At 44.9% G+C, this 15,416-nt stretch overlaps 1 protein-coding gene across 1 annotated transcript; it reads left to right on the top strand.

The window, feature by feature from the left end:
* Window positions 1–1,571: 1,571 nt before the first annotated feature.
* On the top strand, window positions 1,572–14,254 carry LOC147672111 (polyribonucleotide 5'-hydroxyl-kinase Clp1-like). The gene is made up of 3 exons (XM_086948028.1): window positions 1,572–1,681; window positions 5,975–6,592; window positions 12,315–14,254. Exons 2-3 carry the CDS (start codon window positions 5,984–5,986, stop codon window positions 12,984–12,986), a joined length of 1,281 nt encoding a protein of 426 aa, XP_086804154.1. The 5' UTR covers window positions 1,572–1,681; window positions 5,975–5,983; the 3' UTR covers window positions 12,987–14,254.
* Window positions 14,255–15,416: the final 1,162 nt, after the last annotated feature.

Below are 15,416 nucleotides of genomic sequence, written 5' to 3'. Positions count from 1 at the left end.
CAATAACAGCGGGGCACAAAGCATAAATTAACCACACGAAAGAAGCGTGTGAGAAATACCAGCGCAACGCAATGCATTCAGTCATACATATACACAACAAGGTCAAGGGCACGAGCACGCGCCGTCAACAACCACCGCCCTTAAAACCATTAACCACCAAAAGTAGAAAACGTAAAGGGCACTTAACTCGCTGCTGCAGCAGCAAAGAAAGAGGGGGTTGTATGGATAAACATGGACAGTTATATATTGGACTTGTTAGTGATTGGTGCAGACTGTTGGAGGGGGTTGTCCTTCCGGGGTCATGCCAGTTTAAAGTTTTTATTGGCTGCTGTTTGTGTCAGTAAAGTGAAGAGAAGCATAATCAGAGCCTCCGTGGACTGACATAGAATTAAACATGAGCGGTGAAAGAGTGGGCCAATCAGAGCCTGCCTCCTGTTTCAACGCCTGCCCGAGCTGAGTTAAACATGAGTGGTGAAAGAGTGGGCCAATCAGAGCCTGCCTCCTGTTCCAACGCCTGCCCGAGCTGAGTTATTTATTTATTTATTTTATTTATTTATGCAATTTTATATAGCGCGGACTTTACCCGAAGGTGTCAGAGCGCTTCACAATAGGAACAGAAAAGATACAAACTGAGAACATTACACGAGCAACAGATTGCAGAGGCATACATTACGTTACATACTGTAAAGTGATAATTGTGAGCAACCAAGAATACATGAGGTAGTAAAAATTGTGAGAAACCAAAAATACATGAGGTAGACAAGGTAATTGTGACACTTGTGAGCAAACAAAATACATGAGGTAGTAAAAATGTGGGCTACCAAAAATACATGAGGTAGTAAAAAGTGCACAGGAGGAAAAAGTGACAAGTGTGCAGGCTACAAGAGAAAATAGAGTATAATTTGTGGAATAATACTGCAATATATGTTACACACTCAAGCACAAGAACAAACGATTACGTAGGCAAAAGTGGCACTTGTGCAAGTATCAAAGGTAAAAAACATGTGAGAGGAAGCAAACCGAGTGTTACAGGGGCAAAGTGGTGAGTGCAAGTTGCAAGAGGGTACCAAACACAAGTACATGGATAATACTGCAATAAAAGGCAAACACTCTAACCGCAAGAACACACTGGGAAGGCACTTCCATGGACATGAGAAGTAGAAATTATCAGTAGTGGGAGATCTTCCTTCAGACAAAAGAGAGTTACTTTTGGAGGTGTCTCTGGAGGAGGAGAGCTTTGAGGTCCCTTTTAAAGGCCTGGGAGGAGGCGGTTAAACATGAGTGGTGAAAGAGTGGGCCAATCAGAGCCTGCCTCCTGTTCCAACGCCTGCCCGAGCTGAGTTAAACATGAGCGGTGGAAGAGTGGGCCAATCAGAGCCTGCCTCCTGCCAATCAGAGCCTGCCTCCAGTTCCAACGCCTGCCCGAGCTACGATGAACGGGAGGTCAAAAAGTGGGCCAATCAGAGCCTGCCTAAGCTTCGTCCAACACGAGCAGTAACAGAGCGGGCCAATCATGCCTCCTCAATCCAGGGAGGTAACGCCTCATTCTCATCAGGCGGCGTCTCGGCGTTGGCGTCGCGCGGCTCTGACGTCACGGGCGCCTGGGGCGGAAGTGGTCGGGCGCCGGGACCGGTAACGGAGCGGAGTCGACGGGCAGGTTCAGAGGAGCCTTGGACGAAAGGTGAGAGCCCCCCGCCCCCGGACTATGGGCGTGTGTGAGGAGAACCCCCACGCACCTACGTCACGCGAATGCCTCCCCGGAGTGGGTGGGGTGCGTGCGCACCGGAAGCACGTGCGCCCCCGGGTGTGGGGCTGCAGCACTCGCTCTGGCCCGCTCTTCCGGGTCTTCGTTTTACAAAAAAGTGTTTTAATCCATCTGAGTCCCGCTAGTGCGTGTTGCGTACAATAGGACTACAACTCCCAGAATGCACTGTTTTCCAAGTAACTGGGACCGGAAATACCTTGAGTATCAAAAATTCATTTAGTCACCAAGGTGGGTGACTCTCGGTGGGGATGCAAGTGACCCTGCCCTGCATAGGAAGGGACCCCCGCGCTTAATGCCACTCCTGCTTCGCCCTAACACTATCGAGCTCCGCGGACCTGCAAGAATACAAGGCACCGTGTGACCTCGGGGGAGCAGGCCCCGCTGTGGGGAGGGCACTGGCACTAGGCCGTCAGTGCGTTTACCATCGATATCTAAAACACAAGGTCAATATGTCTTCCGCCAAGCACTGACCACAACGTTTAGAATGTATGTATCCTTTCAAAATGCACTTGGCCCACCGCTCCGTACTCCTGTAAGTCTGAGAAGTACATGGAGATTGATGTACTCTTTAAAATATACTATTTGCTCTGCACCGCCCTGTCAGTAATGCAGTACCTGGATTAATAGTCCAAGCTCGACACATGAATATACACTTTGCACTTAGACTTGTTTAAACCTTTCTATCAGAGGGAGCTACAGTAGAGATACACGCATTGACCTGCTTAGGCATCCTTCATATAAACCCTTTCCATCAAGCTGCCAGCGGCCCATTAGTGTTGCCTTTAAAATTTTAAGAAGAATGTCAGTGTAAAGATACTTGGATCACAAACCTCAGTAATAACAGAAAGCTGACTAGATCTGTCACATTTATTTCATATTTTTCTTGATTAAAATGATATGCACTAGCCAAGTGGACCAGAACCGAGATAGCAGCACTTGCAGCTAAAAGAGCTGAAGATCCCACGTGTCTTCCACTGGACCTTTGGGATACATACCTGGAAAAACAGGAACAGAAATCTGATATTCGACTACTGTGATAGCACTAAGGCCCAATTGACACAGACTACCTAAATTCAAACACTACTCGTAGATAGCTTTGAAGTCCAAGACACTATGAATGCGGGTACATTACAAGAAAGTTGTAGTGCACGCGGAAATTGGAGAAATGGGGTGGCCCATTTGAGATACAGAAAGGGAGATGGGCGAAGGGGAACAACTGCATACTTTGGAATTTATATTGTTCATATCTTACTTTTTCTTCTTAATATCGCTTCATTAATGTTTTCCGTAGAAAGCTCAAAACATTCCTCTTCCCTAAAGATTAACCCGTCTTGTCTGACTGACGGAGTAGATGGCTCTTCTGACAGCGCGGGGACACACGGAAAGTGTAACCATGCGCTTTACAAATTCAGAATAAATAAATAAATTAATGTGAGCATGACTGCCTAAGCCCACAACACACAAGTGCAGTTTCTGTGAATACTATGATATTGTATAGCACCAGGTATCTTGAACTTATGCTAAGCAATGATGATTGATATACATTTCACTTAGCTACAGTTGCTGGAAAAACAATAAAAACACTTTCAAAAAAGTGATATGCAGTAGCCACCAGGCGCACTCATGATATCTATTGCACTGTTTCTTATGTCAGTAAAGCAACGGCGACTACTATGGAGCACTTGCATAACTATTCCATGCAGGCAATGGACACCGTACAAAGGCATACACCTAACACAATCCAGTTCAGGATGTGGCTATGTATTATATGAATGTATGTAAAGCTATTTCTGTAGAACAAATCTTACTAGGAGAACTGCTTAGGGTAGAGTCTAATATGCTTTAAAACTTTTAAGATATCCAGAAAGTACTGGGCACCTACCAGTCATGAGGAATTTAATAAAATATTTACTTGTCCATGGAGCCTGTTGGTTCCTAAATCTACTTGTCTTGTAACAAAATCATTTGTCCCTTTTGTGCAATGTAATGCAGCGACAAATTATGGCAGCAATCTCATTATTTAACAACTCTGATACAGCCTCTCTGATTATACCAGGGCTCTTACCATAGTAGGGTTTGAATACTAGCAATTCCCTTATGTTGCTACATTTCCGCAGATCTACATACTGGGGCTCAAGGTGGTGAAGGTAATTGTTCCAGGGTTGGAATACCCTTTTGAGTCTATGCAAACCTACCTATTTTAAGGTTTTTCACCAGCTCTTCTCCAATCTTTTTCCACGCTGAGAAAAGTTGAAAAGTTGCTCCTTCCAATGGCAGACTTAAAACTTCTTCCAGGTTTGGGAAACAAGTGGTTGGAGGGAAAGTAAACTAAATACTCACATTTTTGCAAAAGCATATCTACACATGCATATTTGTTCATGCTAAAATGCAGTTCATAAATATTTACTAGGAGTACTATTTCTTGGCCTACTTTTGTAAATGTTTGAGAATTCACGAAAGCCATATATCTGCACTTAATGCTAGGGAATATACCACCTTTGAGACTTTAATAATTGGGCCCCATATTATGTCTGGCTTTAACCATAGAGTTTAATCAAAAAGAGACTAGCTAAGTTTGGGAGGGGGTTTAACAAGATTTTAGTTTAAAATCTAAGTGACTCAATGTCGGTATTTCTATTTGTATTAACTTTGTGTATAAGGATCTTGATTAATGTTTAATGACTTTTTATCTATGTATATATACATGTGCTTTTATGGTGTTTTTTAATCACCGAATAAAGATTCTTGAATTGAAAGTCGGCTGTCATGAGTATTTATGCAATACTTTTCAGTGACTCTTTCTTTTCCTGTATGTTTTGTCCTTGTCCTTACATGTTATATGTACAGGTGTTCTTGAGAAGGGAATCCCCCTCTCACACATAGATAAACACTTTAGGGCGTGTAGACACATAGTCTGTATCACACACCCACTAGTTTTAATTGCACACACCTTTTATCTGTCCTGAAGAAAGCCAGCATATTCATAAGGCACTGGCTGAAACATGTTGACCCACCAAAGGACGTGGGAGGTCGTAACTCGCCTCTAACGTCCCTCAGCCTTATTTTTAACCGCTGACGGAGGCCCAGGCATTAAAGTTCTTCCCAACCTTCGGGTACTGGGACCTCCGCCAAGCCGTTTTAATTCACATTCAAAACACCCTTCACCGCACACACAGCGACATACCTGCTCCGCTGTAACCAGGTGTCGTAGCACACCCGGGACACGCTAGGTGTCACTGGGTGGGCCCGATGATGAAGCATGCCACCAACTAGGTTGGTGGGTGAGGGCTTCATGAGCACACCTACCAGGTGCCACAACCCCTTGGCAAAACAAGACTGAGTCACTTAGATTTTAAACTAAAATCTTGTTAAACCCCCTCCCAAACTTATCTAGTCTCTTTTTGATTAAACTCTATATAAATTGGGGATACGGACTAGCTAGCTGGTCCTCTCTCTCCCTCTTGATACACGACCTGGCTTTAACCATAACCTTTTGTGTTTATTACAATTCTGTGTCTCTCTCTCTATCGGCTGGCTTCACTGTGAGTGACAGCATTCTGCTCTTTCACAAGAAGCATATTGGCTCACAAAGTAGTTTTGTTCAGTGCTGGGTACTACTGTGGCAATGTGTTCTTTCTGAGACCAAAACCTTTTGCTTTTGCCAATGTTTGTTATAATAGTGAGGGCCTGGTATTTCCCACGCCAAGAAGGTTTTACAAAAAACATGCCAAAACTAGTAACTCATTGATAAAACCAAAAGGCTGACCACCAATTTCAGACCTATTGGCTTTGCCAGTGCTTGCTTATTTTTATTTTCCCTATAATCTTATTGAAACTGTTTACACTGATTTTTCATCATGAATATTTTTGGGTATATACTGGCATACATCGACACAGTTTACTAAATGATGCTGCAAAGAAATGGTACTTGAAATCTTACAAAAGTTTTGCAAAATAATTTTTTCCTACTTGCATAAACCAATAACAAGCATTTACAGTATATGACTTTCCTGTTTTGTTTTCCCCAATATGATTTTGTGTTGAATTGCAGGCTGAGCAAATACCGCATTTATGCCTTCCAACTAGGGTTTAAACCCTCACATGGTGGTACTAGTCGGTTTGATGGGTTCTTTAGATTGAGACACATGTTTGTTTTTGAATTCCCAGGAAGCTTTTCCATTTTTTATTTAATGTCCTCTTATTTTATAGGGCAGCATCATGGCGGAGGAGCCAAGTGAGGAGAAAGGGCCACCAGCTATGAAGTTCGAGCTGGAGAAAGAAACAGAACTGCGTTTTGAAGTGGATTCAGCTCAGTCTGTGCAGCTGGAATTGATCTCTGGAATGGCGGAGATCTATGGAACTGAACTCACCCGAAACAAACGCTTTGTCTTTGATGCTGGCTGCAAAGTCGCAGTTTTTACCTGGCACGGCTGTACTGTCTTGCTGACTGGCGAACCCGAAGTGGCTTATGTCTCCAAGGACACGCCCATGCTCCTCTACCTCAATATACACACAGCCCTGGAGCAGATGCGTAGGCAGGCTGAGAAGGAGGACGAGCGTGGACCCCGCGTGATGGTGGTGGGCCCCACTGATGTGGGCAAGTCCACTATCTGCCGGCTGCTTCTCAACTATGCTGTACGTGTGGGTCGCAGGCCAACATTTGTGGAGCTGGATGTGGGGCAAGGCAATGTATCTATCCCAGGCACCATGGGGGCATTGTACATTGAGCGCCCTGCTGATGTAGAGGAAGGTTATTCTGTGCAGGCTCCTTTGGTCTACCACTTTGGGTCAACCACTCCTGGTACTAACATCAAGCTGTACAACAAGGTGAGCACAGATAGTCCTTTCTAGGGGTGTGGGCTTCTTGACTCTAGGCTTCTTGTTGCATGTGTCTGCATTCGAAGTTGTCGGTTATGAATGTTTCACAGCTGTTCACCTCCTTGCGCCAAATTCGCTAGTGAAGCCTGTTTCAGAGCTGTCATCAAAAAACTCTGTGTCTAGTAAGTTTCCAAATTTCTTGTCCAAGTTCTGCTCTGAATACATCTAATCTGGATACATGGAGAGGTAGGTCTCCGTAGAACAATGCTTTTTCTGAGCCATATTTTCAGTTTCCTTCTTTGCTTCGGTTTCCTATTTTACCTCTTAAAGCAGCACTTGGTGCGAAGATTATTGCTTCTTGGTTTCCAGATTTTTCTCTTCTTGTATATTGTGGGCCAAGTCTTCCTTTTCTCTGTTCTATCTTGCTATCGACATCCCTTTCATTTTTTATTTCTTTTGGTTTGTCATTTATCATTCTGTCTTGCGCTCACGCTCTCATCATTATTCTTCATCTTTTACAGTTTTACTCTGTATTCGTTTTAGGTACTTATTTTAGAATTTATTTTTCAGAGGAGAGTTTACCGTCTGTCCTTGTTCGTTACAAACATCAGAGGACAACACACCTGGCAGCCAGACAGATTGCCTGTCTACTGAGCCTCCTGCATTTTTTATTTGTATTTTTTATTTTCGGTTTTCATCTGCCTTAAACAAACAGTTTTGGTACATGTCACATTGAAATCATTCCCCTTTTCAGCACAGTTAAACACACCCAAAATCACAACTACATATCTCTGTATTATTGCACCATTACAATTCGAGTCCCATCGGAGGTCCAGTCCCTCCTCCCTTTTATTCCAAATCAGAGTCCTCATCTTCTTGCTCGGGTGGTGGATCACAAATGTCACCCCTAAATTTATTCCAATTCCCCAGATTTTACTCCATTTTTTGGGGCACTCCCAATTAATAAACACTGTTTTCTCAGCGATCATGGCGGTATCTATGTCTCTCCCCCATGCAGCAAGAGTGGGAGCCTCCATCACTCCCCACTTTTGGGAAATGTTTGGCTTAGCAGCCATGATACCCAGCGTAGCCCAGCTTTGAGCCGAACGGGTTAAATCATTAGGTTCCCATATGTTTAAAATGCACCGTCTGTGGTCCGGTACCAGCGAAACCCCTTCTGATTGTGAGATTGTCCTCATCACCTGCCGCCAGTATTCCATTATTCTAGGGCAGTCCCATATAGTATGGAAAAAGGTGCCTGCGTCTCCACAGCCTCGCAGACAAAATGGGTGCATTGCTTTACCAATCTTATGTAAGGTGTGCCTAGTGTAATATGAGTGATGTAGAATTCTAAGCTGCACCAGCTTAAGTCTTGAGGGCATGCCCACCTCCAGCGGAGAGGCCAACGCCTCCTGCCATTCAGAATCCTCAAAGTCGCCTACTTCGTGGGACCATTTGTCTCGCAGGGCACCCGTTGGGTCTGACATATTATTTACCAGTTTACGATGGGTGAGTGAAGTGGCTTTCTTTTGTATACATTCTGAAGTGGCATTCTTTTGCATACATTCTGTCAGTAGCCTATCTTCCAGGGGGGAAGCCTCCGGGACTTCCGTAACAGATGTCAGCGCTGTCACCAGGGCATGTCTGATCTGTATGTATCTGAACCTTTCCGCAGGAGCTAGTCCATACTCCTGTTGAAGACTCAAATGGAACCATTTCACCATTGTGCCATAAGTTGCCCACCGTGGGTATGCTATATCATCCCATTTGTCAAAACCTTTGGTATTACGAAGCCTACCCAGACGTTTTGTATCCCACAATGGAGTGAGTTGCATCAGAACCCCGGTCCATCCTAGTTTGGCCTGAGCGGCGTGCCAAAGGATCACAGTATGTCTCAGAGGTCCGATCATTGCTGGGGTCAGTTTTCTATCAAAGCGAGGCGAAAGTATACCCCTTGTGCCTAATTTTGCCCTATCCGCCTTGAATGCCGGGTCATCCTGCGGAGCGGGCAGCCACTAATTGATTACCTTCAGTTGCGCCGCCCAATAATACATTTGTATATTTGGAAGTGCGATCCCTCCATCGTACCACCCACGCATTAACTTGAACTGCGCTATGCGTGCCGGCTTATTACGCCATAGAAGGCTAGAGAACAGTGCCTCAATAGCCCTAAGGTATTTTGGAGACACCGGATATGGCGTGTTCTCCAATGCATGTAGAAATCGGGGTGAAGCCATCACCTTAAAGAGCGTTGCCTTTCCTAGCAAGGTCAGCAGTCTTGTTTCCCAATGACTCACATCCCTCTTGAGACAGTCCAGAGGCGGTTGCAAATTTCTTTTAAAGAAATCCGCCGAGTCCGTAGTAATGAGTATGCGCAGATATTTAAATGCTCCCTCCGAAACTCTGAGTGGGCAATCCGCAGGAAGTTGTGGCGGCGGACCGAAAAGCACATACATTACCGATTTGACCAGTTTATGGTATAGCCAAACGCTCTCCCGAAAAGCGTACATATATTAAGAAGAGACAGTATGGACCGTCTAGGGGAGGTCAGATACAGCAAAACATCTGCGTATAGGGAGATTCGATCCTCCCAGCTCTCTGTCCATCTGAGTCCCCTTATCATTGGCTCCCACCGTATCCACGCCGCCAGTGGGTCCAGTACCAGGGCAAAAAGCGGCGACAGTGGGCAACCTTGACGCATGCCGCGCATCAGGTGGAAATCGTCAGAAATGTGACCATTGGCCTTAACATGGGCCATTGGTTTGGTATACAAGAGCCGGACCCACGCTCAAAAGTTTGGGCCAAAACCAAGATGATGGAGCACTGCGAATAAAAAGGGCCATTCGACCATATCAAACGCCATTTGCGCATCCAGTGACAATACCACAGCCGGTTCCAGCAAGTAGGCTGCCCGTGCGAGCACTCCGTGTAATCGCCTCAGATTGAGGGCCGTATTTGTCGGGCATAAAGCCAGACTGATCTGGGTGTATCCGTGTCGTTAAGTGGGGTGTAAACCTAGTCGCCAATAACTTTGCGAGGATTTTAGCATCTGCATTAATTAAAGATATAGGGCGAATCAGTGTACATGTTTAGAAAGTATGGTGCGATGGCCCGCCGTCTTTTTATAAAGTACGATGGGTATGCCGTTCGGCCACACTGCTTTACCCGACTGTAGTGCTCCAATTGCCGCCTGCAGCTCTTCTATTGTAAGATCTGCCTCTAGTTCACGCGCCACCTCCGGGGCGAGTTTAGGCATATTAATGTCCTGCACATAAGTCAGTGCCTCCTCTAGGGTCATCTCAGAGGTAGACGCATAGACCGTCTTCCTTTGGTGGTGACCATTAAACCACATGTAGTGTGGTATTCCCCTCCCATTGGACATTCCCATCCAAACTATTATAGTCACATAAACTTCTCTAATGGGATGGGGACTTGTTGTCAAGATGGTGCTTCATAGTATAGTTTAATAACAAGAGGATTTATTTTCATCAGAATCAAAATGTGCTGCTTCGTTCAAATGTCAAGGTCCTCTTGCTATTGTCCACAATTGAGAACTACAATGCCAGAAAATTCTCTTTGACCTAATTCTTTATAACTCCAATGTCTTGCTTAATATATGTTTGTATTGTCTCCTTTACACCAAAGAACGTTTCTTCCATCTTGTTTACCCTGTTCCTTATTTCCTTAACCACAAAGGCGATCATTTTGAACCTGGCACCCCCCCTCTATGCCCCCCGGTCTCCCCAGAAAGAAGCAGAAGCACCAGTGAGTACTGTGATTTGAGCTTTTTGATTCGAGCCTGACACAGCAGTGAAAAAAGAACGTGCTGCTGCCAGATGGAAAGCCCAATGCATGGACCTGGCACTGTCTAGTAGTTTAGCAGCACTTACCGTAATGGGCACCATCTTGCTTGGACAATTCTTTTAACTCTGGCTACAGAAATCAGGATGGGTGGAGTTGATGTTTGGTGGCTCCGACATATGGGGAAAAGGCTGATTCTGTGCTCGAGTGGATCAAAACAAGCATGGCAACTGTGCACTCCCTCAACTGTAGCCGTGCTGTTCAATCGGTATTTGAATAGATATACCCAAATATCACCTGGAGCCCTTTATGTACCTCCTGTTTATAGGGGGCTCTACTGGATAAAGCATCCCTTCGAGCCCTCCACTTACAGAATGGATTTGAGACATTCAAACCTTAATTCGATTATATCAGGGAATGGCTCAATTTCCAGTCCTGAGGCTGTACGTTGCTGGCTTCTTGAAGACTCATGTTCTTGCTTGAACATTAAAGCTCTCCAGTGGTGTCTCCGCACACAGGGGTTCCAGCTTGAGTGGAAATCTGTCGAACAACATCCTGTTCTCCTTTAACAATGCAGCATATCTAGCCTGGTGGCGTACAGAGGAGCACCTACTGGCAGGGATGTCCTTCCAGCTCCTTCTAGTTGTTGCCACAATGGGTACTGATGCCTCCACCCTAGGGTGTGGCTCTCATGTGGAGATCTGTGGAGTGTGGGCTCCATAGAGCAGTTCCTGCACACCTGCGTGCAATTTGATTGTCCACCAGGCCGCCTTTCCCTCCCTTCATGGCCATTCAGCCCTGATCTAAACAGACAATATGATTGCGATGTGGTATATCAACTAACAGGGAGGAGTAGTGTCACAGGCTCTCTGTCAAGAAACCCACAACTCTGGTCTTGGGCGCACCAGTGCAGAGAGGCTGGTTGCAAACATCTGGCACGCTTTCTGTATACCAGACCTGGTGCCACATTTGTTGTCTTCTTGCTGATAACGAGTTGTTTCTCAGCTCAGAGTTAGTTCAGATCATCTTTGACCAGTGGGCATCCTCTGGTGGACTTTTTTTGGCATACACAGCAACACACATTGTTGAACGGTCCTTCCAAAATCCGTTGCAAGGACCCGTGAGGGACATGTTTCGGTTGAGGTTGAACATTTATCATCACTAGCTGTTTCCTTTCAAACCCTTGATTCTTCTGGTTCTGAGCAAGATTCGCATAGACTGCACTGAAGTGAGCTTCATTTGGCTGGATTAGTGGGGAGGGTTGTGGTATGCAGACTGCTCGGACTTGGGGACTGAAGACCAAATCCTCCTAGGACATGGACAACAGGAAGGAAAAAGCTGTCGGGGGCGGGGCACCATATCAAGATGCATCATTTATGCATCAAAATGTTGTACTCCATAGCACACAATGTTATTTCATATTCTGCACTCAATTTATTTGAGTGCAGAAGGATGAAAGGCAGAGTTGACCCTGTTGGGATAATATCCTCTGACCTTCAAGTTTGTGGTGCTTGCCAGTGATGGCGCATCTGTATCTGGTCCTAAACTTCATTATATTTCAACATTATGCTCCCCCTGCTAGCTTTTCCCAACTTTCTCACTTCTCCTGCTCTTTATCACTATGTACAGCTTTCTCAATTTCTCCCATTTCTTTTTTCTTTATCTACTCTATTCCTATTTTCTCCATTCCTTACCTTCTTAGATTTTCTTAATCATATTTTCGATTGGTCTTCTGTTTTTTCCCGTCTTTGACTGTCATTGTATTGCTATTTGTCTTTCGCAGTTCAGGTTTGCTCCATTTTTGTTGCCATCTCCATTTATGGTTCTTTCTTACTCTGTTTCTCTCCTTTGCACGGTTTATCTTATTGATTTCACCTGTTTTTCCTGTATCTGTATAACTCAAACTGCTTTTTATGTTCTTGCTCCCTAGCTCACGTCGCGGCTGGCAGAAGTCTTCAATCAACGCTGCGAGGTGAATCGTCGGGCCTCCATTAGCGGCTGTATTATGAACACCTGTGGGTGGGTGAAGGGCTCTGGATATCATGCCCTGGTACATGCTGCTTCTGCCTTTGAGGTGGATGTTGTTGTAGTACTGGATCAGGAACGCATCTACAATGAGCTCAAGAGGGACCTGCCCCACTTTGTGCGAACTGTGCTCCTCCCTAAATCAGGTGGAGTGGTGGAACGTTCCAAAGACTTCCGTCGGGAGTGCAGGGATGAGCGCATCCGTGAATATTTCTATGGGTATCGTGGCAGCTTCTATCCCCATGCTTATGATGTACGCTTTTCAGATGTCAAGATATATAAGGTGGGAGCTCCTACCATCCCAGACTCGTGCCTTCCGCTGGGCATGTCGCAGGAGGATAATCAACTGAAACTGGTTCCTGTCACCCCAGGTCGAGACATGGTGCATCATTTACTGAGTGTCAGTACTGCTGATAGTACAGAAGAGAACATTGCCGAGACTAGTGTGGCTGGTTTTATTGTGGTGTCTAGCGTGGACCTTGAGCGACAAGTCTTCACCGTGCTGTCGCCTGCCCCTCGCCCGCTGCCAAAGGGTATCCTCCTCATCATGGACATCCGTTTTATGGATCTGAAATAGGCCTCAGCAGCTTGAGTACAGAATGGCAAATGGATGAAAGCAATTACTCAAGAGACTTAAGCAAACAGAGCTTCAGAGCCTTCATGGCACATATATGTTGGACCACAATACTGCCTAAAGGACTTGCTACCAATCTGCCACAGCATGATTTGGGGGATTTCCTTGACCTCAAAGTATCTTTTGCTGTGTCATAGTCCGTGTTGGGTTGACTATTAAGGCTAAATTGCATTTTTTTAAAGGTTTGATCAAAAAGTATTTTTAGACTTAAATTTGTGAAAGGAAGCTGCTTCCTTTTTTGCTCCTCAGAGTAATAACTTTGAACTCTAGTGTTATTTTTCTATTATCTTCTTGGTAGCTTGGCTCAAACTGGAAACCATATGGCCACTGTTGTATAGAATCAGCTGTGTGCTTCAGAGCAGTATCTGAGGATGGAGGGCCAGATGCACTATTATTCAGTTCGCAAAAAGTGGTTCAAATGTGTGCAACACATTTTTGGGAATGGAATCGTATTTTGTGAACCGACCTATGCAGTAGTAGGTCTGTTCACAAATGAACACATCACAAGAGGCAGCCAAACAACCTGCCTCATAAATATTCATTTGGCAATTTGCAATCCGTAAATCCCCCGTATTTGGCTCCAATCGCAGGATGATGGCCTTAAAGAGTCAGCAGACCACCATCCCGAAAATTGCATTATAAAACGAAAGCAGTCCATGTTCCTTAAATAAACCGGTGCTGCTAAAAACTGATTTGGAAAACTTCAGAGGGAGCAGACCCTGCTTACTTCGCCAAGTCTACCACCAAATTCCAATGGCAGTGGTTCCAGCGAGTCTTCTTCCCCTTTTGTGAATCAGTTACCACCTTGTTTGAGGCAGTGGTTACTGGTCAGTAATTTGTGACTGAATTGATAGTTTCAAGGTATAAATACATTCAATACTGAATAACAATTCGAAGAAATGCCCCTTTAATGCCCTTTCAGAATTGCGATTTGCTATGGGTTGCAGAATGCATTTTACAAATCTGAAAATCTTGCACAACTCAAAATGTGCTTTGTACATTAGAAATGACCCTTTTGCAGTCACAAGCCTTGTGATTTTTTTTTTGTATCTCGGGGTTTACAACTACAAAAAAGCTTAGAACATCTCCCCCTTAATGCCTCTGTCCTTCCCTCTACTTTTGATCTCCGCAAGCAGCTGAACACCATATTCTATGAGAATAGTATGTTTTTGTACATTTTAAATACATTTTCCAATTCTTTCCTCTGTGACTATTACTGTGTGTGTATTTATTTGTCTATATATATATATATATATATATATATATATCCGTAGAATGTGTGGCGGTAGGTGTACATGCTTAGCATACCTCTGCCATCTAGTTTTTGGGGACTGAACATTTGGCAGGTATTTTTTGGGGGGGGGGTTTCCCGCCAGTGTGTTAGTACCTGAAATGAGGGGGCTCAGTGTTTGTTGAGTCATGGACATGTGTTTTTGTTGGCCCCATTTGATTACCTTTCGATCACAGAGTTCCATTACCTTTATTTCACCGATGTGCAATTAGTTTCAGTAACTTCATCTCCCTGGTGTGTGCAGGACCGTGTTTAGTCCTTCCTCACCGAATGTTGTGTGGATGAAGGAATGGACACACTATCAGAACTACTTTCTCTGATATTTGAAATATCCCTGGGCAGATCATCACGAGGCATGCAATTTTTGCCTGTCCTCCGACCAATACGATGGATCCCATCTGTTGTACCTCACCCCTGATGTGAGTCTGATGAACATGATATGGAGAATGTCGAACTGGTGCAAAAAACCAACCCTCTCATAAAGACCGTGTATGCCTTCGGCCCCTCCAAAGCCCACATCACTAAGCCAGGGCCCCAGAAGAGGGCGAAGTAGAGTACCGCTCCAGAGAGAATCAGATGTCTAGCCCGAACATAGACACGAAAAAAAGCAAGTCAAGGGTTCCCTGCCCCTTTATGCATCGGACGGCACCAGTAACAAGCCTCCAGAAAGGGCATCAACACTCATAAGCTCTCTCGCCTAAGTTGTTCCAAGAGCACTGAGCAAAGCCAGCACCAAAGGCTCCGGTGCTTAAGATCCCATCGATGGAGAAACCCTTCTTGACTCTAAATATTAAATCAAAGTCAGCTACAAAGCCAATGACAGGAGATGATTATGTTGAGGCCCCCTTCCTGGAGAGGCTCCAGTGAAATGAACACACGCAAGAGTGCCTGCTCATTCACCTGGGTACGGGCAAAATCACTGAGCCTTTGGAATTTCTTCCTCAAAAGTGGGAAACTCATTTGAGGGGGAAAGTTCTTCCAGGTTTCCCTCCCTCAAGCTGGGAACAAAGAAATACAAGGACAGAGCAACCAGTACTCTTTCTCTGCCACTCAGCCCACCTCTACATTTACCACCATCATCC

Source organism: Lissotriton vulgaris, unplaced genomic scaffold (genome assembly GCF_964263255.1).
Source record: "Lissotriton vulgaris unplaced genomic scaffold, aLisVul1.2 SCAFFOLD_1401, whole genome shotgun sequence".
Taxonomy (NCBI): domain Eukaryota; kingdom Metazoa; phylum Chordata; class Amphibia; order Caudata; family Salamandridae; genus Lissotriton; species Lissotriton vulgaris.
Note: the sequence above shows the minus strand (reverse complement) of the source record. Positions and strands in the feature narration are given on the sequence as shown.

Excerpts from the sequence above, each read along its gene's own strand:
- LOC147672111 (XM_086948028.1), top strand. The coding sequence starts at position 5,984 with ATGGCGGAGGAGCCAAGTGAGGAGAAAGGGCCACCAGCTATGAAGTTC. Across the intron at positions 6,593-12,314 it reads ACATCAAGCTGTACAACAAG|CTCACGTCGCGGCTGGCAGA; the intron begins GTGAGCACAGAT and ends CTTGCTCCCTAG.